The following is a 23,765-nucleotide window of genomic DNA, read 5'->3' as shown; positions in this document are numbered from 1 at the left end:
GAAGTCATTGTTACTGACTACTATGGAACAGCAGACTTCTACAACTCCTACTTCATTAATATGAGAAAACACTTCTTTCACATTGTCAAACATGATCTTTTCTGTCCCCACACATAAATACATGAATAACACCTGTAGCTTCATCTAATAGCCTCATCTGTTTGTATAAATATGTAAATCTCCTGCAGACTGAAGAAGTGTTTCCATTATTAGAAATGTTTCCATAAACAAACTAGGAAGATATGAATGCAATCATTTTGAAAGACAATTCAGTCGAAAAATAGCCACCTACATACCTGTGACTTTATGTCCCGATGCAAGATTTTTCTATCATGTATGTGTTTTAGTGCTAAACAGATTTGTACAAACCAATCCAGAATCTATTAATAAAAGAAAATGCAACATCAGCCTCATCATTTATCCGAAAACTTCCCCCTTACAAGATATTATCAAATCAGACTTTAATTATAACTGGATTTTACCCTCCTCCCCCTCTTACCCACTACATTTATACCAAAGAATAATTAAAAACTTAATAGTACTGTCCTATAATGCAAACCTTTTAATGAAAAATGCTTATTACCCAAATTTGATATTAAGCTTGAGACTACTATTTTCATTGTCTATTATAAACATAGCAGAGGTATGCAACATGGATTTGATTGGCTAAAATGCCTAAGATGTGGAACTTGCAAATTTTAAGATTGCACTTTTGCTGTAGCCAATAGAAGTCTTTGGCACTCAATTAATCGACCAAGAGTCCAAGAGCCTACTGATGCTCTCAGAAACTTACGCTACATAATTTTGTGTGTCTTACCTTAAAAAGAAAAATATTACAAAGTAGACTTTGATGAGAAAAACAACAAATGTCTAACTTAAAGATTATGAACAAGCCAACAATACCCTTTTTTGGGTAAATTTGCAAAACACACAATTTAAGAAGTGACTAATGACAAGAACTTTGCCATGTGTATAGTAGTTTTACATTCACTACTTAGAAGTACATACATGACAAAATTATAGTATAATGCAAGACATAATTTTCACTTTTCCATTTGAAGTCCTTCTTGTAAAAAGTGAGGTCAAATTGGAAAATTAAAATATTACAAATTATATCTCAAATGTTTCGTATACTACTAAGACTTTCCAATCCCAGGAAAATTGAGATCCTACTGGACACAGACACAAACAGATAGAAACAATTTATAAATAAACATATCAGTCCGAACGAAAACCCCACCCTGAATCCTACATAACTTATTTTTACTTAATTTAATCAAAACTGTACTTAAAATCCTCTCATTTATTCCAAACTATGTCACTTCTTTCACTAAAAATTACTTTATAACCAGTTTTGTGGCAAAAGAAAATGTATTGGAAGCATATCAGCAGAATATTAAATTTTTATTACTGGCAAAATGAACATTTGAATGATGCCAAATCCATATTTCCATATTTCATATTATTATACTAACAAAGTATATAATTTTATACTTACGACACATGAAAATCAGTATTACAATACAAAAATCCTATGCCACTACCTCTTTAAAAACTTTAAAAATTATATCAGAGGTTTAAGGATATTCATGTTGTCTTTCAGTATTTTTCATGTCTCAGATTTGGTTTACTTCACAAGAGATCCAACTTTTAAAAACATCTTACACAGAGACAAAATCTCAAGTAACATACCCAGGACTTCCAACCATATTTTCTTTCTGTGTGTTTTTTTTTTTTTTTTGGGTTTCTTTTTTTTTTGGTGCAGTTGGGTTTTTTGTTTGTGTTTTGGTTTGGTTTTGCTTTTTAATGATGCTACATTGACCAAGAGCAACCAGAATGACTGTTTGAGAATCTCCTTTTAGATTAAGCAACCACACCTCTAACCTGAACCAAAACAATTTCAAATTCACGAAGAAGTATCCTGCAACAAACACTATCACAGCAGTTTGCTGTTACCTGATCTTCAGAGAACAGGATTCCTTTCTGGGCATTTATCTTTTTAAATAGGTCTCCTCCTTCACAGTAATCCATCACTATGTACAGACAGCCATTTTCTGTAAAGTAAAAGACAAAGTATTTCAAAAAGACAAAAGCAAAACCCTTCCTTACTTAATTTTCTAAATATCTTCACCACAGTCACAGAAAAAGCAACAAAAATTTACTTTTTCACATGCAGCTTTGGATATAATTTATTAGTCTATTTTTTCAAACTTCAAGCAAAAACATGTTTATTATTTTGAGTTTCAAAACCTGATTTTTCCATTTTGGTAACATTGGACTATTTTGATAGGGAGGGAGAAGAATTACATGTACTGAACCAATGTTCCAACATAGTGTTCAAAACCACTATGAAATTAAAGGCATCATTTTATCAACACAATATAAAACCAATCCTTAAACTTTTTTCAAACATCCTATAGATCCCCCTACCCTAAAAGGATCTTATGCTGTCTCTATTTGCCTTCTTCTTTCTTGGAATTTTACCTGGACTTGCCAGAACGTGACAGCCATCAGCTTTCATACTAGACATGCAGTTTATTTCAGTCTGAAGAACAGTTAGAGAACTTCCAGCAAACAATGAGAGATGGAAACAATTATTTTCTCTTTTTTGAATGAAATCTCAGGAGACTTCGAAAACCCCATGCAAGTTTTCAGTAGGAGGTATGAACAAACATAATACATTTCATTCAAAGTTATGGTTTTCCCAGTTACTGATGAAAAAACAGATAAGGCAGAAGCAAATTGCAAGTTGCCAAAAGCGTAAGAACTACACTACTCACATACTAGGCATGATTTTGAGAAGAGATGAATAACTGCAGAAAATCACTCACATGCTGGTCAAAGGAAAAAGAACTCCTATTTTATGAAAAAGTTAGTCACAACACTTAAAAACCTTTGAATTAAAACAAATTGAATCATCTAAGTCACTTAAATTTCACTCCCATAGAACACTTCTGAAATCTGCCTTTCAAAACATCAAACCCTTAAAGTTTCTCTGTTTGGGTATTTTATTATTATCTTTAATTAGTGTAATTTTAAAAGATGATTCTAAGAGTCTAGATTTCTTGCACAGCTATTGCTGAAATAATTTTCTTCTATGAACTTTATATTCAATGTATTCAAAGCCAATGTGTTCTGGCAATAAAGATGCAACACAAAGTCTTGTGAATTATAGATTACAGGATCTACCTTGTAAGAAAAAAGCAGTTTTAAAGAACAGCCCTCTACCACAAGGAAGAGAGCAGTGTGTATCTATAAACCAGAAGCGTGGCTGTGTAATATGATTATGTCACAAAAATCTAATTTAATGAAAAGACAAAGTGAAAGCCCCAGGCAAACTACATAAGAAAGTCAGGAGAAAGGTAGGAAAGAAGAGACCAAAATCTCTAAACAGCAGTTCAAATAATATTTAGGAACTTTTATAATAGGCTTTTGGAATCTTTTTTATGTTCTGCCCATTTCCCAAGACATTCACTGTGAAGACAACGTAGAATTATATTTCTCCTTCCTTCGCTGCCTGATGAAGTAAACAGTCCCATCTATTTTCCCAGCTCTGAAAGCAACTATATGGTTGCAGTTACTGAAGACTGCACTCTATGACAACAGACTTGGACATAAAACTGCTCTTGCTAGGTTATCAATATCCAAATTTAGACTGTAATTTAACCTACACAAATTTAACCTACACAAGCATTCCAGTTGCTAGGGTATATTCAAGGAGACTTATGCTCTGGAGAAACAAGAGAATATCTTTCATTTAAGCATCAACAAAACCAGTGCATGTAAGGTATAGTGATAAATATTTATTTGTTGCCCTTTTTCCTAAACTACAAATTCAGGAAAATTATTTTTAAACGTGGATGGGAATTCTGAAAAAAATATGAAAAATAACAGAAGTAAGTAATAAAGGTATGAAAAATACTGATTAAAGAGAGAAAATTCCCTGACTTTTAGACTACGTGCAGTAAGAAGTGCACAGAGTCACTCACGTTACTTCAGGTTTTACAGTATTAGTTCATCTTACCTTCAAATGACTCCCTATACAGGACAATATTTGGGTGTTTCATGTTAGCCAAAACAGCAACTTCTCTCCTTGATTCTTCTCTCTCCTTATTTGACATCTTCAGAAGGAAAATAATGATTTGTGAGAACAGTACAAAAAGAATGGCTCAGGAATTTATTAATAACAATGACTTACCTTAGAGATGTTTATTTCTTTAATGACATACTGTTGGCCATTTTCTTTAGCTTTGACAAGTATTGCTTTCCCAAAGGATCCTTCTCCAATCTTCCGCACTTTGATATATTTATCCATAGTTCTCGTCTTAAGGCATCCTTACTTGAGTACTGGAAAAACAAACCAACAAACACAAAAAAACCATGAGCATATTTAATTAGGTGTACTTAGTGATTTAACCTGATCAGGGCATGATATTTTTTCTAACACAAAATGTTGATCCATTTGTCTCTTCAGCTGATCTTCTGTAAATCATCTATTCTTAGTCTCAATTCTATTTTGGTACAGTTGGCTCATTTTGGGCCAACATGGGCTGCACAACTAAAACTTGTTTCATCTTTCATTTTGACTAAAAAGAATCTGTTTTGTCTTTAAATAAACCAGTGCAATCAGTGCCAAGGCTTCTGATTCATCTGGCACACAAACATAAGAGCTATGGCACCTGGTTAAAAATGTTTCATTCAACTTTACTTGGAAGAAACACAATGGAAGTGAGGGGAATTCCAACGCATTATTTCTTAAGAAGCACTAAATGCAGCTTTTTTATCCCTATGATGAAGCCAAAAATGGCCTGAATTCAACAAATCTCCATCATGTCTCAAATCATTATTCAGTACAGAGAGGTGTGGCCTTAAGCCTGACTGAAAGCCTCTTTTAACATTGCATATAAAACAAATAATCACAAAATGACACAGATCCCTATTTTTCATGTACTATCTGACCATTTAGACTATCTTTTCAGATTAAAAGGAGTACTCAAGTGAATTTTTATAGTGTTTAAGATTCAATTTAAAAAATACTTTGGTAAAAACGGGACACTAGGGAGCAGCAAGCAGAAGCTATGGCAATATAGAGATGTGTCAGAACAGCACAGTGAAAGGGCAAAACAAAAACTAAAGTGACAATTATCCAAGCAAATTCACAGTAGACTAAAAGATTATATTTTTTAAAGCAAAAAGAACTTCCATGCTCTGAGGAAGTTTCTATAAGCTGAAAAAGACAAAAGTGTCTTAAGATTTTCCTCACTTAAGCCTCACTTGCAAGAACTAACAGAATTTCTGCTTTGTTGTACCCAGCTTCCTTCCAACAGGAGATCCTAGTAACTTAGAGCCAAACCTCACACACATCACAGCTCTCACAATCAGGATCTCTCCTTAATTTGAGATTTTAATTTTTTTTAACAGAATTACCATGTACTAGACACAGATGCTGCTTAACAGGACCTATACCATGAAAGGAGACCAAAATGAATAAGCCTGATTAGCATAGCAAGACAAAACAAGAGAGATCTAAAGTAATCTGTTCTGCAAAAGTGGAGATGCAAAGCCTACTAAGACTAAGCATAACTACCAGGAAAGTAAAAAGTTAAAATTACAGGCCTGCAGTGTTTTGGTAAGGTTCATTTTTTATTTTCTTACAGTACATAAAAGTAGTTTAACATAAAGTTGCATTTCTAAACATAAGAAGGTCTTGGTACTAACTTCAATATTCTCTTTCAGGCAACAGTAAAAGCACAGCAGGCAGGAGACAATTTGAACTCTGCATGACTCTACTGAATTTCTCTTCCTACCCTACTTCACGAAACAAGCAGAGTTGCTCTACAGTTCAAACAGCTGCGTTAGGCGTAGCTTAGGTCTGCCTCTGCATGCTGCTCCGTGCCAATACGAATGGGCAGTACCCAGCCTTTGAGTGAGAAGTTACAGTTCAGTCAAAGCGGGTATATCATTTTCCATGAGTTAGATCGCTTATTTTTACATTTGGCAAGGGAAAAACAGGCGTCCAGAGGAAGGACATCAGCGCTAATAGGGCGCTGTCTTTTCAAGCCCAGGGCAGCAAGTCAGTTCATCGGACACGCAGGAGAGCGGCGCAAGTCACACCCCGAGGCAGCCCGCCCGACCGGAGAGCACGGCCTGGCCCGGGCCGCGCGTACAGACAGGAGCAGGGCAGGGGCCGGGCTGGGCCGCGCTCCGCAGTGGGCCCCGCCAGGCCACCGCCCCCGCACAGCCCGAGCAAGCCCAACACCAGGGCGAGGGCGCGCCGGGAACAGCCAGCCCCAGGGTGTCTGGAAGAGGCCACTCGCTACCTTCCCAGCTCCCAGCAGGGCGGTCCGGCCCGTCCCCGGCCCGTCCCCGGCCCGTCCCCGCCCCGCCTCAGCTTTCCCCGCGCCCGCCGGCCCCACCCCGCCATACCTGCCCGCCGCGGCCACGACGGCCCAACCTGGCCTCGCGCCTAGCAAGGCCCCGCCCCCATCCGCCCCTATTGGCGGCCCCGCCCCGAAGCTCGGCTCCCATTGGGCAAGCCCGCACAGGGGCGGGGCCGCGGCCCTGCCCGCGTTAGCGGCACTTCACCCTGGTAACGCGCGGCCACGGTCACGTGACGGGCGGGGCGCGCGCGGGCGTCAGCGTTTTTGGGGAAACCCCCAAAACAGCTACGAGTGTTTCACCAACGAGCCCGACCCACAACGCCGTACAGCCCGGCTCCGGCGGTACGTGTCTGCCCCAGGACAGCCCCGGGGCGGGGCTCCGGGGGGAAGCGTGCCGCGGCGGGGCTGAGCGCAGCGCTTACCGGGGAGGGTCGGGCTGCACCTGTGGCTCCTCCGTTCCCGACTCCAAAGCGCGCCTGAGCGGCACCTGTGGGCAAAGAGCCTCGCGATTCACAACGGCCCTCCTCAGTCCGAGTGCCATAGGGCACGGCGCCCTGCTGGCTTGTTAGCCTTGCACATAAGCGAACCAGCGGGCATTTTCCTTAGGGAAAGACAAAAAAATCCACCCCTTGGCTTGACGCGTTTTGGTGGAACTTGCATTCGCTGTGTGTTAAGTGGACCCCAGACTGGCCTCAGCACCTCGGCTGGCAGTACCCAGGAGCTCCGTGCTCAGCCCGACACCTGCATTTTCTCCGCAGGTAAAACCCTTGGGCTCTCGGGGCCTCCGCAACGCCTGGAATTTAGAGGCGCCGCAGTTTAGCCCGAAGCCGAACGATGCCCCGATGTACCCGGCTTTTCTCTGCCTCCTTTACCTGGGAAACCGCCTCCACCCCGTTCTGAAGCGCGGCACTGTCCTGCCTCCCCCTGGGCCCTCAACCCGCCCTCGAAGCGAGGGTGCCCGGCACGGGCCCCTCCCGGGCCTCGGGGAAGCCGCGCCCCTCCGCGGCAGGGCGGGAGCGGGGGACGGACCCGCGCCGGGCGGGCCGCGGGAAGCGGAATCAGCAGTGACGGCGATGCTGACCCCGGGGGCCCGACGGGCGCCGATTCTGCGCGCTGGCAATCCCCGCCCTCCCCGGGCCGAGGGGGCGGTGCCGGGCGGCGGAGCGGCCGCGGGTCCGGGGGCTGCGCCCGTGTCCCGCTGGCGCTCGCAGGGAGGATGAGCCAGCGCCTCCCCGGGGATCAGCGGGCGGCGCCGCCCGCGCAGGTACGGGCAGCGGCGGGGCGGGGCGGGGCAGGCTCGGGCTCCCCCGCGGCCCGGGGACACGGCGGGGGAGCGAGCGGGGCCGAGGCGGCGGGAGGAGGGGAGCGGAGTGGGCAGCCCCCGCCCGCCCGCCCAGCGGCTGCTGCGCCCCCCCCAGCGAGGCGGCTCCGGCCGGCCGGGGCCGGGAAGGGACGGACGTGGTGGCTCCTCCGGTATCCCTCACCTCGTGCGTGTGCCTCTCCCGAAAGGCCGGGATGAGGGAGAATGGCCCGTGTGTTTACACAATGTAAACACAGCCTGTTTGCACCGTGTCACCCCATCCCGGTGTGCTTCCGGGCAGCGTAGGGAAAGCGGGGGGCTCTGCGGCTGGCAGTGTCCAGGGTCTCCTCCCAGGATTATTCTGCATGAGTTGCTCGCTTTATGTTGGCTCACGGGTTTGGCTCGTAGGGCTGCTCTTAGACAAGGGAGAGAAGTAATGGGCTCATAATTATATGGGTGCGCAGGTCAGTGAGGTTAAAACAGAATATTGAGTGCATTCTTTCATATTATCTTCCCTACTTGACCAAAATTCCTCCCTGACCTAGCCAGTACCGTGGAAATGGCTGTAAAACAAGTGTGTATCAATTCTCACTTGAAATGAATGGCTATGAATGTGACAGTGGAAAATCGTGTGCTGATAGTGAACTATGTTCAGTGTAGTGTAGTAAATTTGCTGTGTCACACTTTAAAGTACTAAACTAGGTAAAATAGGGCCTTACAACCAAATTTAAAATGTTTCTGGGTCTAACTTATGTTAGACTAGATGCTTAAATATTTTTGGCAACATACTGGTAAATGGTAGTCATTTGGGTGTGAGGACTTGCACCTCACTCTTGAGGTTGTGGGACCTCTAAAGCTTCTGGTGCAGTTTGTGGAAGAAATTGTCAGGTGAATGTGTGCTTTTTGCTTTTAGATGCTTTTCTTTTTGGTGGACCTGTGAAGGGGTTTATTTTCAGTATCCCTTAGCAACAGAGATACTTCTTTGCAGATACAGCTATTTGAATGAAGGATGTGTTGGTATGACAGATTTGAAAGCAGATAGTCATCAAAACTGTTTCTCTATTTAAGGAAATGTCAATATGCTGTAATGTAAAATTTTAAAAAATATTTTTGCATTGTAGGAAACATACCTTTGTGAAGAATAATAAAAGAGAACTCACCAGCTGTCACTATCACTTTTGCTAAAATAAGTCTTTCACTAACTACTGTAAAATTGATGTCTTGTCTCTTTGGCTGGCAAGCGGATGTAAACTTGCTGCAAAGTTGTCAGAGTGGGAAGGACTCTGCTCTGGAAAAACTACGGATAGCTTGAAACTTATGGCTTGAAATACAGTGACTCTGCATCTCTCTGCAACACATGTGAAAACAGAATTTACATGGTGTTCAGAAAAATGGAGCTTGTTTCTCGTTTGCTTCTGTTTAGTATTGGTATGTGGTATGTCAGTCCTAAAAATTCTTTGCCTGATAATGGTAGATGTTATACAGAATGTGTATTGTAATGTTTCTAGAAACATATTTTACTGGTTGTATTCCAAGGTTTTCTTTGCCCAAATTTTTAAAGTGCCCTCTTTGAGTCGTTTACTATTCCACTGTTCTCTCTGTGGTGCAGACTTTCAAGTTAGAGTAATCCTGGGTAAAATTCCCCCCCTTCCTCCCTCTTCTCCCCTTGTAGTAAGAACAAACCTATGCAAATTCTTGACCAGGAAAGACACTTGAAGCTGTTGGCCTTTGCTCTTTGTGACTGCATTGCCCTGAACCACTTTATTTTATGAATTTGTCATCGTTTTTCTCATGACCATGTTTATATTTCCTGTTCTGGTCTCTTGCACGCAAACATTTGTAGCAAATTGATGTTTGAGTAACTTGCAAGTGAAAACCCACTGTGCTGGTTATTCTATGAACAAGTGGGTCTGGCTGTGTAATATATCCTCTCCTGTTCACTGAATATACAGTTTGGCTTTCCCCCTCACACAGACTTTGCTTTGGGATCTGTGTGTGTGTGTCTTACCTTGAACAGCAAAGTTGCATTCCTTGAGTTTGAGCACTAAAGCTGGGACAGCTGTTCCAAGTTCACAACCATTGCCAAAAGGCATTCTAGGAACATTGAGATAGTTTTTTCCTGCTCTTATTTAGCTGACTTCATATGCATGTGAATAGGTGTAACTATACAGATCAAGATTTCAGGGTAAAGTCTTATAATAATTTGGCAGTAGGGATATTTTTAACTTGGTCATAAATTTAAAAAGTAGAGTAGAAGCTCTGATGCTGAAGAGATTTGTGCCAGAAGTGATCGTGCCAATTTCCTAATTCTCACCCTATTTTGCGCATTCCTAAATTTCTTGCATTGGCACCTTGAGAGCAGCAGTAACCCAATAAACTCCAAAAGTTGTCAGCAGTGGCAGTGATCATGTGCATGGAACTGTTTTTGTACTCTCCCTGCTTATTTTCCCAAAACTAAGATTTCAGCTTAATACCTGTGAGCAAGTTCCCAGTCCTGCCCTCCTTGTTGCAGTTGTTCCCCTATATCATAACTTTATAGTGCAGGTTCTGTGTTGTCTGACTTGCTAAAGCTGTTCAGGTGTCAGCTCAGCTTTTTATTTCACTTGTGGATGAGGAGGCTCTGCAATACAGTACTTTGTGCTTGTGTATATGCCAAGCTTTGCAAACTAGAGATGCTCAGAATAGTAGAAAGTTGACAATTACAAATTTTTAGAGTTAACTTGAAGCTTGTTTTTGATTTTTGGAAGCCTTTATGAAAAGTCAGGTGAGAGAATAAAGTCTAGGCAGAACAATACTCTTTTAAATTGACTATGATAAGAGGGCTGTAAACAGATTTTTTTTTTTTTCTGCTGGGAAATGTGCTCTGCTTTAGAAACATAGAAACCGAAAAATGTAAATTGTTGAGTTAGTAATTAATAAATACTAATGAAATAAATACATACATAATGAACTGATATTTTTTATTATTGGAGAAGGAAGTTGATTAAGTGATTCATAGGCTTCATGCATAATAGAATTCTTGGCAAAACTGTTAAAGTGGTTATGAATCTGTTTACATCTGGAGTACCCTTATTAGTTTGTATTATGTAGTAGGTAGTCTTGAGTGTATATTCCTGGAAATGTAAAGAAAAGAATTTATAACTTCATAGTGGGTACCAGCAGTTACTTTTAATAACTTGCAAAGAGTGTGGTCTGTAGTCAGGTATTTTCCCCTTGAACTTTCTAGGCATTCAGCTGTTTTGTTTGTTAAGCATTTTCCTTAGGCTTTCTAGTTACAGGATTAGATTGTGTTTACTTTGTGGGGCTAAGGAGGACTAGTAAATGAAAAAGTGAATTAACTTCAGTCCTGAAGCACAAACCCTTTGATAAAAATAACCTTTGCTTAAGTTAAATAACCTTTGTTATTTTTTCTCCTTATTTTTGACATATTTTAATAAATTTCTCTAAAAATTTCAGAGGAGATAAAGTACTCAAATGTGTATTTAGCATGTTCACACTGCAATAAGTACAATGAAGAAATGTTTCCTAATTGAAATAGTAAAAATGGCATTTCACTTCAGTACTTTGTTTAAATTCCAGATAGAGCTACTGGGGTGATTTAATATTTTGACATCCTGCCAGTTTAAATTCAAATACTTGTTTTCCTGAAAGATAAGTTTGTGTTTGAATTCCTTCCACTTTTATCTCCAAATTAGTGTTCTCTGCCAGATTTCTTGGATTTTGATGTGTTATCTGCAGTTTTTGATCTACTGCAGCTTTTTCCCCTGAGTTTTCCGCTTTTAATTTGTCTCATGTATATGATGGGAAAAAAATCTGTTCTCCATATGCTTCCAAGCACATTCATTTTCCGATTTTGAAAACTGAATCTACAGATTTCCAGAGTATATCTAGGAAAGAAAATTGAAGATTTCTTTAACTGTTATTTGACTTTTTTTGCTTCTAGTCTTGCAGACAATTTTGTGTTACTGTTCATCTTACAGACTTAGCAGTTTTCATTTGTTTTGTGCTGAGACACAAATATTCTTTTAACTTAGGCAGTAAAGCTTCTAAGACATCTGAAAAGACCTAACAATCTGTGCACTAAGTACTTATGTCATTACCACAGTTAGAAAAATCTCAGTTTTTATTCCTAAGAAATTTTAAAGAATGTTTATTTTCTTTGGGTAGGTAGAGGATAGATTATTTTTAATAAATTTGATCTATGAACTCAGTGAACTGACCTCATCTCTGTGGGTATATAACAACACATTTAAGATAACTCACCTTCTTTGCTGTCTGTTAGCTGAACGCCTTTTAGTACACTATAGGTGATTTTTTTTTTGGTAATATTAAAAATCTCATATGAACCCAATTTCTTTTTTTCCTCATAAAATACCCACCATGAGTCTTGTTTTTAACTTGATACCACTATTGAACAGTAATTTTCTCTCCAGACACTCCTGCCAGAAACTTGTCTACCATTTGTAGACCCTGATGAAATACAGATAATTTTAGCAATGCCCTTGCCAACATTTCAACTAAGTTTTACAGCTGGAGAGAAGAATATTCAAGTGAGGGCAACTTGCTGTGCATTCTGAACTACTAACACACTTGATTTAGGAAATCCTTTGCTTTGGTGCCATTTGTTAATCTTAACAACCTTTTGATTTTTTTTTTCCATCTCCTTTAATTGGAATATCTGTTTTTATTAAAAAGCTGGAACAGGCTACTAACAGTCTTGTTTATTAACACTAGACGTTCACAGGTCTCTCTGAAAAGATTTGTATATTTATTTCATCCTTTGAAAATTACCACAATTGCCACCAGTAATGGTTGGGAGAGCTGTTTTTAAAAAAATGAGGTGGCTTCTGTGTAGTCAAGCAAAGGATGTCAGCCATGAGCACAAGCCAGGTGTTGATCACAGATCAGTCCTTCCTCACCTCACTGCCTTAACACTGTTGCTTGAGAGGAACCAGAGCAAGAAGCAAAGTCTGTTGTCAGCAGTCCTGGCCTTGAAGTTTAAATAGCTGTACTTACTGCATCTGTCAGTTTATCACTCTGCTACTGTGATGTCTCTCCCTTAATGGGAAGGAAGCACTCAAGATTCATAAATGCTCGTAGTCAAAAGGAACAACAAAAGTCAGAGAGTCTGCAAACAATCAGAAAGTTTTGTCAGTGCATTAGACACTTGGCATGATGTTGCAGTGTGATGCAATGTTAATCTGTATAAGTGCGTGGCACTGGGTTTTGGATAAAGGGATAGGGTGAAAGGGAAGAGAGAAAAAGAGATCACTAGTCCTGGTTCCAGCATCAGTACAGCTGATGAGATGTCCAGGGTACTTTTTGGGGGTACTTTTTAATAGATAGGTTTCCTCACCAGGAAGGCAGGTTTCTTGTTTTCTGTGCAAATTACCCGTTGTGTGCAGTCCATTTTTTCAGACCTTTCTGGAAATGGGCTGGAGAGCTTCAGGGATCTGGGATAGTCTTGGATCCCTCTCTACAGTCCGTGCCCAAACCTTGGCCTCATTGCTGTGCTTGCGCTGTGCTATATTGTGCCTCTCTTGGAACTAGACTGAGGATGTTTGTTCCAGAGGAGTGCTGCCCTACCTCTGCATGGCCCCTTCTCCAGCCAAGTTGTTATTTCTCATGTCAGTACCAACAATTGTCTGTTATTACCAACAATCCCTGGCTGGCTCCACAGCCATCCAGTTATCACTGTTTGAGACATACACATTAGCCCCTTATCTTCTGGGATTCTACAGTTGCACATACCAAGAGGAGTGCCCAGCCTTTTTTGTTTCTGGTGACCAAAGGGTTGTTACTTCTGACAGAGTACAAGGGATATGTTCCTCTTTACCTGGTGGTTTTTTCACTCCTTTGAGGCTGGAAATTGTTAGTAGGGAGAATAAGGACCAAGAACCACCAGGGGTCCCCACAAGATTTCACAAGTAGTGGTCCTGTGCCTGTGCTGTGTTTTGGAGAGCTCTATAGGATTTTTTCCTTGATCTCATGGGCTTTATTGTATCTCTAAAGAAATTTTAATATAAACCTTAAAAATCGGTGGTTGCTGCTGTTATTGAGAAGATGCTTGGAGTAAAGCTGAGGATAGTGGTGCTTTTTCACGTTCCAATTTGACAATCCTGAACTGTATTGAACTTGAACGAAATTGTCTGAAGGATTCTCAACTCAGGTATGACCCTGAGTTTAGGAATCTGTGCACATAGTTAGGGACTGCTCAGTACATTTTTCTGATGAGTTGAAGAAAAGTAGCATGATTAACGAGATTTCTGGTGGTGTGTAAAAGCTCTGCTCCATTGTATAACCCTCAGATGACTTCAACACAAGTCCACATTAAAAAAAAGCAAAAGCCTTTAAAAACTGTAAAGAGACACTGCTGTAGTGTCTTTTCATCAAACAGAAAATGACCAAGACTCAACAAACAGAAGTTACATTGTCTACAATGGAAACTGCCTTCATAGTTCCTGCCCTTCAAAATAGGAGGATGGGTTTTACCTTTCATTTATCTTAACGAGTTGCAATGTTATTTTTCATCTGAATACGATCACAGAAGGGACACCAGAGATTTTTATCTTTTTTGTCGAGGGAACTCTTGATCTTTTCTTTCCTGGACTGAATATTTACACCTGTAGGTACTGACCCATTGGTTTAGAAATTAGTACTGTATCTTTCATGTATTTTAGGCTTGCTCCAAAGCAGCAGCCATGGACACAGTTGTTTACTGTGATTTGACTAAGGACCAGTACCTGCCTGTGAAGCTGAAGCTTTTGAGTCATACTTGCTTTCATACTTAGTTCAGGTTCATGCTGAGGGATTATGTGGTTAGCTTTTCTTTTTATTTTCTCTCCTTCTTTTTAAACTGTTGGCTGAAAACCCCTCCAAGACTTTACCACTCATAGAGCTGCTTGTTACTTACTGTACTGTGCGGGAGACTACTCTTCAACTCTGATAGCAGTTTTCTCTTATGTATCCATAAATGGGGTCAGTTCAGTAAGCTTAAGTTGGAGTTTTCAGCTAATCCAGCCAGTTTGGTTGAGTGCTATAAAGTATTCACATTAGTAACTTGGTAAATGTGACATGCCATTAAAAAGTACTCCCATTAGTGACTGGGTGTGAAAGAAGCAATGCCTTCCATGAGACAGGCTGATATCTTTGTGCCATTGGGTATAATTCTTCAGCTGTCACAATATGGGTAGCCATAATCCTTCTGGTTATGACATTTTAGGGAGTGGAAATGCAGTGGTTTTGAATAATTTATACAAACTGAAGTCAATGCCCTTAATGTTTATCATCATATGACCAGGAGCATGAGTTTGGTATTCATCCGGTAATTAGACTCTCAGGTTTTAGTTGGTTTTTTGTTGGCTTCCTTTTTTTTTTCTTTTTTTTTTTTTTTTTAAAGCTAAGGAGATAAAAAGAAGTATCAAAATGATTTCAAAATTTATTATGGGTTCTGTTTTGTGAAGATCAGGTCTATAGTGATGATATTCTCTACTGGTATTTGTCATAAAAATGAAAAAACTTTTCAGGCGGTTGTTATATTGTTTTTAACTAAGATTGTTAAGATTCAGTAGAACTGAATGAATATGAATACTGAGAGGTTTTGTTGCAGTTTTAAAGCTAAGACTGTGCTTTACAAGTATTATCTTTTCCTGTGGTTGTCTATGTTCTGTTCATATTTGAGTAGGTCTCTTTCCTCCATGCATGGTTTTATTTTGGAAGCAGCTGTGAATGAAACTAATCTAAGCTTTACCTATGGATATTTTTGGAAACTGGCTTTTTGTCGTCTATTTCAAGGCACTGGGAATCTACTACGTAAACTCTTTTTTTTTTTTTTTTTTTTTTAAAACTCAAATAGCTTCAGTTAACTGGCAGTGTTTCTTCCTAACTTTGTTTTTCCAAAGATGACCTAAAAATTGACCAAGATCCTTTCCTAAGGATCAAAGAAAGATTTGGGTTGAAAGGGACCTTAAAGATCATCCAGTTGCAGCCCTCCTGCCATGGGCAGGGACACCTTCTACTAGACAGGCTGCTCAAAGCCCCATCTAACCTGGTCTTAAACACTTCCTGGAAAGGGGCATCTAGAGTTTCTCTGGGCAAGCTGTCTCAGTGCATCACAGTAAAGAAAAAAAGGTTTTGATGGGTTTTTTGAGTGCTACAAAGAATGATCTGCCTGTGTATTTCTGCAAAGGTTAGCATAACCATTCCCTAAATTTCAAGTTTGAATAACTGAGTATTCTTAAGAATTTTTGTGGTTGAAGCTTAACTTGAAGTGTTAAGATTTTTTTGGTGCCTTTTTGCTAAAAAATAATCTTCTAGTGGTCTAAAAAATACAGTGAGAAATTCCTCACAACTCATTCACCCATTTTCCAAACCCAGAGTTTGGAAGATGAGTGATGGTCTCATCCTGCTTAAATATTTTCATGTTGCAGACAGAATAAATAAATGAAAGCTAGATATGATGAGTCTGTGGTAAAAATGGAAATGTAATTTTCATGCTGGTGAGACTAAGAGAAGGAGTGGCCGAAACACAGCCTTTGTTTTAGAACTATTGTAAAATTCTTGTAACTTCTGAGGTTAAAATTTCTTTCTGAAGGGCAGCTTTATTTAATAACTAAAAATATGTATTTTAAATTAATTTAATATGGGAGGTTTAGAATTTAGTGATGAAAGCTTAATTCTGCTTTCATGTTTTGGGCAGGTGTTCTGGCATAGACTCCCATACATATATGGATACAAGTTAAAATTTTAATTTAAGAATGGGTGTGGGAAGTGTCTCTGTCATTTTATTTGTCTGTTCTTGAAATATGCATAAAATACTTAAATAACTATACTTAAATATACTATAAGGATACTTAAAAATAAGATTCTATATATATAGTCTGACTATTTTATAACAAATAGTTACTTTTGAAAGTTCTCAACAGTTAAACCATTTAAAATTCTGTATTATTTTCAGAATTATTCAGCAAATTACTCTTTGGTTCCTGTCACCACTTTTCTCTCCTGTGTTCTTATGTGTAAAGCTTGTGTTGATAATTTTCATTACATCTCTTTTTGCTTCATGGGTGCATAGCATTCTCACTAAGTGCTGTACTCTAGTAGGGTTTGTTGGAAGATGTATGAGAGTTAGAGGACAGATGACTGCCTTTTAGCTTAGTAGTTAGTACTGAACAGAAAAATTGAATTTGACACTGATTTTTTAATTAATCAGGATTCTTAGTTTGAAAAAGAGCTCTTTTGTTAAGATCAGTCATTCTGATTTTTTATTTGTTTGTGGTTTTTTGTGTTGATTGTATTTGTGGGGTTCTTTGTTGTTGGGGTTTTTTAGTTGTTTTTGATTTTGAACTATTTAAAGCAAATTTGTAATTTGGAAGAGTACTTTAAAGTTTTCAATCTACCCCCCTTCTGGGAAAATAACAAGCCTTAGCTGCCTTTTTTGTTTTTCCTTTGAGATACAGAAAAGTGTTTTTGTGGGATAACAGAGCACATTCTGGAGATTTACTGATTGCTTGGATCTGCTGTCAGCAAATGTCTTGTAAATCTGCGTTTTTTACTGGCATATTTTGTCTTTTCCATAGACACGTGTCTGCACTGGGAAGTGGTTCCCTCAGCTGACTCGCTTCTGTGCTTGACCTTTTAATTGTAGAGCTTGAAAGAGAAGCAGGATGTCTGACGTTGGAGAGCAGAAAAGTGCCTATGGTACTAGACTGCAGAAAACTGCACAGCCTTACATGCTTTTTCTGCTATTAATGTAGCTGTTTGTTCACTGTTCTCCTTTACCAATGTACTTCCTGCCTGCACTCTATTTAATTAGATTTTCCACTATATGCTATGCCTAAGTGCTCATTACTTTGTTTGCTCTCTCTAGTCATAACAGGTAAGATATCCTGCTTTACTCTCTGTTCTTCTGTTTGGTTATATTTGTTCTGTATTGCTGCTACCATTTGTAACTTGTAGTAGTATTGTCACCATAAAAAGTTTTCCCCAAAACATGAAATACTCTTTTTTATTTTGATACAAATTTCTTAGTGTTTTTTGACTATTCAAATAGGAAATAACTCTTTTTTTGTGTATACATACAGGTTCTAAAGCAGCTAAATGGAGTCTGAGCAGCTGTTTCATAGAGGCTACTATCGAAACAGTTACAACAGCATAACTAGCGCAAGCAGCGATGAGGAGCTTTTAGATGGAGCAGGTGTAATTATGGATTTTCAGACCTCTGAAGATGACAATCTCTTGGATGGTGATGCATCCATTGGTAAGTTAATCTCAGCTTAAAAGTTTCTCTGGGCTGTGTTTTTATGTGTTGTGGGGTTTTTTGTTTTGTTTGTTTGATTGGGTTTTTTTTGTTGGTTTTATTTTGTTTTGGTTTTATATGAGCAAATCTGACCCTTTTCTGTTAAGCTGATCTGTCCTTCAGAGAGAGGCTTTCAACCTGAAAGGGGTTGAACATTCTTCTGTATGCTTGCCTAACAATTACATTGTGTGGGATGACTTCTGATACAAGGCAGATGTTAACATGCTGCTGACAAACGAAAACTTGCTGCCAGGTAAAAGGATGGCTATTCTGCAGCTACCTGGTCTTTCTTCTCTGCAGTGGGATTTTGGAAGTCTCAATGTCTCCAATGTTTCTTTGATGTTAAAATTAACAGGCTGTTTTAATCATTACTTCTAGAGATCTCTTCTGATTCATTCAGCTTCACCTCTGTAAAGCAGCGGCAAAAGCCAAAAGTAGGAGTGTTGTTAGAAGCAACAGAAAGCACAATGTGAGCTGAATTTTTGACTAGATAAAAAGTTGTAAAGAGAACTTTCTACAGTGAACACTATAAAAGCCCTGAAGTAATACAAAGAAGAAAGAACTGGGAAGCTTTTGTTTTTTAGTTTAAGAAAACAGTTCAGGTAGTGAAAGTATTAACATTCATTTAGCAATAGTCAAAGAGGTGAACTGAAGGAGGGAAAGAAGGTAATTCCTGTTAAAGATACTAAGCTTGGTTAAATGTAGACTCTGGTCACTTCCTCTCACTTTGTTTAAAATCAACCTCTGCTTTCTGTATTTTTTGCTTTTTTACTGCCTTTTCCTTTTCTCCTGTTAGCATTTAGTTGTTTTCCTTCCCTGCAGTGCCTTTTCCTCCATATGTTTTGCCTTTGCTGCACTTAGCAGTTGGATTTTGGCACTGTACTAGATGGTTGTGCCATATCATTATAAGCATCCTTCTCACCTGTATTCCTTCTTTCTAATTAGATACCTTGAATGCGCAGTGGTTTAACTTCTATACCAATACAGGTATCACAAGCCAGTACACCTTCAATCCACATATTCCTTCTGGCACATTACTTGGAGAGCACCAGCATGCTCAAAGTCCAGTGCTTAAGAGCTGGGAAATTATTAGGTGAACAGCTAGCTTCTGTATATAATTCTTTATTCTAAGTATCTGGCACTTCTAATAAATTAAGTGCCTTGCTTGTCTATCATAATATTTACAACCAGTACTGAAAGCTATTCTGAAGCTATTCCAGTTATTGCTCATAAAAATAATTTCCATCACTTCAAGCATGAAGGAGAAATGAGTTTACAGTAAAATAAATAGTTTCAGAGCCACTGTTCTGCCCTTTACTTGTTGTGAAATCAGATCCATAAATTGAGTCCAAACAGATGAGGTGGTTGTTTTGTTTGCGTTGTCAAAATCAGTGCTAATTGCTGCATGTGCCAGCAGCTCCCATCTTGTTCTAACACTGAAGTAACAGAATGTGGGTTGGTACATGAATATGAATGTATTTTCTTTCCTGGAACTTTAATTTTTTGCTGATGAGTTCCCTGCTTGCCCCAGTTCTGGACTCCCTGTAAGAGGCAGCAATAAACCCTATTATTTTGTTTAAGTGAATGGTGATTTATGTCTCTCCATACAAGGAAAATGTTTTATTGTACAGCAAATCATAATAAATATCTTACTGGTAAATCAGAATCTGATGTTAGTTTACTTTTTTGGGTGGTAAGAACATACTTAGAAAAATGTTACACATAAACTTCCATTCAGGAGGTGAACATCTGTGTTTCTCATTCCTTAGGTGTCCAAATGAGACAGGTGTTTTTTCTTCTGTGTTTTTAATACAGCAAATCTCATTGACTAGACAAAACAAGGGCTTTATTGCACATGCTCATTTTGGAATTCTTACTTAGCATCAAACATTTGATTTTTTTTGTATTATTATTATTACTATTATTTAAATACTCTTATCCTTTAGCTGTATTTTTGTTCCATTAAGTCCAAGTACAGATGGATTCGATATGGACAATATGGAACATTTCTCACCTCCTGAGGAAGGGCAGGACCATCCCAGCCCTCCAGAGCATGATGTGAATGCAGAGGCCTCAGGTCTAGCTCTGTGCTTTAGCAGGTGAACCCTGCCAAAATCAGCGCCCCCTATTTAAAAATATGCTGTGGTTTAAGTCTGTGGGGCTGGAAGAATTTATAAGCCTGGTATCTTAGCAACATTAGCAAAATGGCAACAGTGTATCTGTAGTTCAAATGAATTGGGGAAATAATGTGGATAAATGGAAAGCTGCATAGCTGCAGAATGTAAGCTTGTAGTACAGGTGAGCACGGACGTGAATTTATACAATCTGCATTAGGTGCCATGGACAATAGAGTGCGCATCAACATTTTACAGTTTATGTAATAAATTATAAAATTGCAGATTTTTTTAAAAATCAAGAGTATGAATTGAGGAGAAAACAAAGGATTAAGAAATAGTCTTTCTTTATCTTCTTTTTTCAGCTAATGAAAATGGAAACCTAAGTTGCACATATGTGATGTAGAGGGTACATCATACCTATGTACATACATACATCATACATATGTATGATATACATATGTACATCATACATATGATGTATGATGATGTCTAACAATGTGGAATTTCTAAAGTAATTGTAGTCTTTCCCCTTGTTCAGAGGGTAGTAAGTTAACAGAAGTGTGCTTATTTCACTAGGCTTGCTCAGTCCCTTGGCTCTCAGGACAGCAATTCTGTAAAGCTGCACTGTACTGCTATTCACATTACCACTCATATTAAGTACTTAACTGAGCTTTAGAAAACCATTGAAGCTCTTACACAGTGGTGAATATGCCTTCTGTTGAAAGCATGTGGAAATTGGATGATGTTGGGAAAGAATGCTAACCTCATATACTTCTTATGTGGGAAATTCCTTGATACTATATTGGACTAAGCAAATGAACATTAACTGAAATGAGTAATCAATCAGAAAGTCCTATCACCTGGACTCTTAGGTTTCTTTAATATTTAGTTGATAGTGATTTGTCTTTTTAGAATTATCTTATTTGGAAGGTTGTGGATAGTCCTCTGTTGGGTAATCACCATTATCTTAAAACTGATGCTGTGCAGCAATCTTGCTTTTCTTAACACCATCTGAAAGCATGTATGTGACCTGTCCCTCAGTGTCTCATATGAGGACAATACAGAAATTGTGATGATGTAGCATTGTAAACCCAATACATACATATGTATAGTAATTATATACGTACTATGCATCTTATGCTTCCTGGTAGCTGTTTTCTTTGCATGAATGACAGATTTTCAGTGGCAATGTTATGGAGAACAAGTAGGTATTATGAAATTGTGAATTCTTTGAGTGTATTGTATTTTAACATGCTAAATAATCACATGGCCATGCATGTGGAGGCTTGGATGGCCTGTACCAAAGCCTTGCCTTGAAGGGATGCTTCTTGTCATCCTGTCATGCCAGAGGTCTCCATAATTTTTCTCAGAATTGAGGGCTGTTTGATAAGAGAGGACTGCATCAGTTTTGACTGTTTTTTACTGAGGTGTAGGGCAAGCTAAGTAGGAGGTGGGTTTTTGTACTGTTAGACTGCAGTTTTTTCAAGGCACTTTCTGAAATTAGATGATTAAACCTTATTTACAGTAAAAATGGTTTGGTCAAACAAATGACCTCATTGGTGTTTACATCTTGATGTACTTTGATCTGTCTATGGGAATCTGAGTCCTGAATGAGCTTGTATTCTTGGTAGCTATCAAGATCATGCTTCAGCTGAGGAGCTTAGTTGCTTATATTGTGAGTTCAGTGTGGAGACAGTTTACAATTTGACATATGGTGTTAGCATAAAATTGGCAATACTTAACCTTAGTATGACAACCTGTAAACTGGTAATTCAAAAGCTGCTGCTGCAGCCTCTACTCTCCTCCTTGCTACTCTCTCATTGCCACTGAAAAGAAAAGAGTATGCCAGCAGGTCATAGTGTAAAGCTCTGTATCTCTCCTAAAACCTCCTTAACCATGATTTAGAGTCCCTTGCCTAAAGAGAGAGACCTAAACAATCCATTTTTGGTGCCTTAAATACCAACACCAAAAATCTTATAGTAGTGAACTAATATTATGACATGATTTGAGGAATGCAAGTTTCAGCAAGAGCAGGCAGTTCAGTATAATCAGGACATTTGTATCACAGCAGGGGATAATTTTTTGAGCAAGAGCTAGTTATCTTTTCCAGCAACGTGTGAATGTTGTTTCACATGTGTGCTTGTTTCTATTTAGCTATTGCTCTTTATAAATAGAAGGAAGAATACAAAGAGAAGAATAAAATAGCTTACTGTTCCTGTTGTATTCTTTATATGTGGAAATTGCCTTAATGGATTCTTTCTGTTGTTCACAGCTGATACGAAGAAGAGCCTTTGAAGTAATTTTGCACCTTTGGCATTGTTTTTATTATCCATTCATTACATCCATGTGTTATAAAACTGACTTGACTGAACAGTCATTATGACAGTTTGAAATGTCACTTTGCTGAGTTACTTACAGCGTATTTTCCAAGTTAGCAATATTTGCATTAAAGAGCTCATTGCCATTGAGCTGTAAGAAGTATATTCACCCCCAAATGATGCCATACAGATCAAAGCATGAGATAACATGACTTGCTGTGATCACAAGGACAAGCATGAGGCACAGCTAATTGATAGAATGCAATGAAATTAAATTGTCAGTAACTAGTTATAATTTACTTTTTTTCTGTTGGATTGTAGTTAGGCTGCAGACATTTTGCCTGTGTTTCATACTACTAATGCAGCTAAACACAGGATATCTGATAGTATCAAACCATGATTTCTACTTTTTTATTACTAATGCATGAAGTTGATTTTGCCCACCTCTCTGGAACAGAAATTGTTATACATTATGTTTAAATGGGTAACTGGGCTAATTAACAAGGTCCTTCTTCAAGATTTAAAAATTATTGTTAACACCCCTTCTCTTCCCCCCTCCCCCCCACCACTTCCCCAGCTGACCGGAAGATTCTTAGTTTAAGGAAAAAAATGTTTTGTCTTAGCTATGGGATGTCATTATAGAATGAGTGAATTTCAGTGAGTATCTGTTTATTATGCTAGTGATTTCCTGAACTCTAATGTTTGTTTGGTTGGGTTTTTCTTTGTAGTTATTGTCCAAAATGTAAATTCACCTGATGTTGTTGTAGTTGAACAGTCTGTTATGGTGTTATAGCTAGATAGTTAGTTTAGGCATTAGGCTGTCTGAGGGATGGAAATTACAGCAGTGTGTGTGTAGAGTTTTAGTAACCAACTAGTTTCTTGTTCTCTTATATGTTTGAAAACAAATAATTATCATTTCAATATCTCATAAATACCATGGTCAGCTCTTCGAGGACTTGTTTGTCAATCCCACTAACAGTCCTTGAATGGTCCCACTGGTCCTTCCTGCCAAAGATTTAGTCAGCACATGAGCGTGATGCTTTGGAAGAAGATGAATTATAGTACTAATAATCCATTCTTTCCTTCTTTCTGATATTATATAATTTTGCTGGCTTCCTTCTGTAGCTCTCCTGAAGTGCTTTAGCACATTGGCTTTGTCAGCAGATGCTGCTGAGGAAGTTGTTCCCAACTTGACAGCTTGGTGTAGTGTTAGTATGTGTATGTCCCTCTCCCAGACAAACGGTGTGAATAGTGTCAAGCAAAGGAATGAAAACAGAGGAAGTGTGATGGCATATATGTAGAAAGATGAGTCTGGAATGTAAAAGAAAATAATTCAGTATAATATGTCTATAA

The 23,765-nt window shown here is 39.0% G+C and overlaps 2 protein-coding genes across 16 annotated transcripts in view; one reads left to right on the top strand and one right to left on the bottom strand.

The window, feature by feature from the left end:
* The window catches only part of NEK1 (NIMA related kinase 1), a 45,690-nt gene extending 38,219 nt beyond the window's left edge, over positions 1-7,471 (bottom strand). For 10 of the 14 annotated variants that reach the window (XM_030947320.1, XM_030947325.1, XM_030947327.1 and 7 more), the window contains exons 1-6: positions 7,253-7,471; positions 6,803-6,867; positions 4,199-4,347; positions 4,025-4,121; positions 1,957-2,054; positions 297-380 (exon numbers count right to left, since the gene is read on the bottom strand). In XM_030947320.1, coding sequence (XP_030803180.1) covers positions 297-380; positions 1,957-2,054; positions 4,025-4,121; positions 4,199-4,315 — 396 coding nt within the window. In that variant the 5' untranslated portion in view covers positions 4,316-4,347; positions 6,803-6,867; positions 7,253-7,471. Of the gene's footprint in view, positions 1-296; positions 381-1,956; positions 2,055-4,024; positions 4,122-4,198; positions 4,348-6,426; positions 6,489-6,802; positions 7,174-7,252 lie in introns of those variants that run through there. The other 4 variants (XM_030947321.1, XM_030947323.1, XM_030947322.1 and 1 more) reach the window with 4 other exon arrangements.
* A 36-nt stretch (positions 7,472-7,507) lies between these two features.
* CLCN3 (chloride voltage-gated channel 3) overlaps positions 7,508-23,765 on the top strand; it is a 60,329-nt gene continuing 44,071 nt past the window's right edge. For both annotated transcript variants that reach the window (XM_030946817.1, XM_030946815.1), the window contains exons 1-2: positions 7,508-7,644; positions 17,763-17,938. In XM_030946817.1, the coding sequence (XP_030802677.1) occupies positions 17,779-17,938 (160 nt within the window). In that variant the 5' untranslated portion in view covers positions 7,508-7,644; positions 17,763-17,778. The remainder of the gene's footprint in view (positions 7,645-17,762; positions 17,939-23,765) is intronic.

Source organism: Camarhynchus parvulus, chromosome 4, assembly GCF_901933205.1.
Source record: "Camarhynchus parvulus chromosome 4, STF_HiC, whole genome shotgun sequence".
Taxonomy (NCBI): Eukaryota; Metazoa; Chordata; class Aves; order Passeriformes; family Thraupidae; genus Camarhynchus; species Camarhynchus parvulus.
Note: the sequence above shows the minus strand (reverse complement) of the source record. Positions and strands in the feature narration are given on the sequence as shown.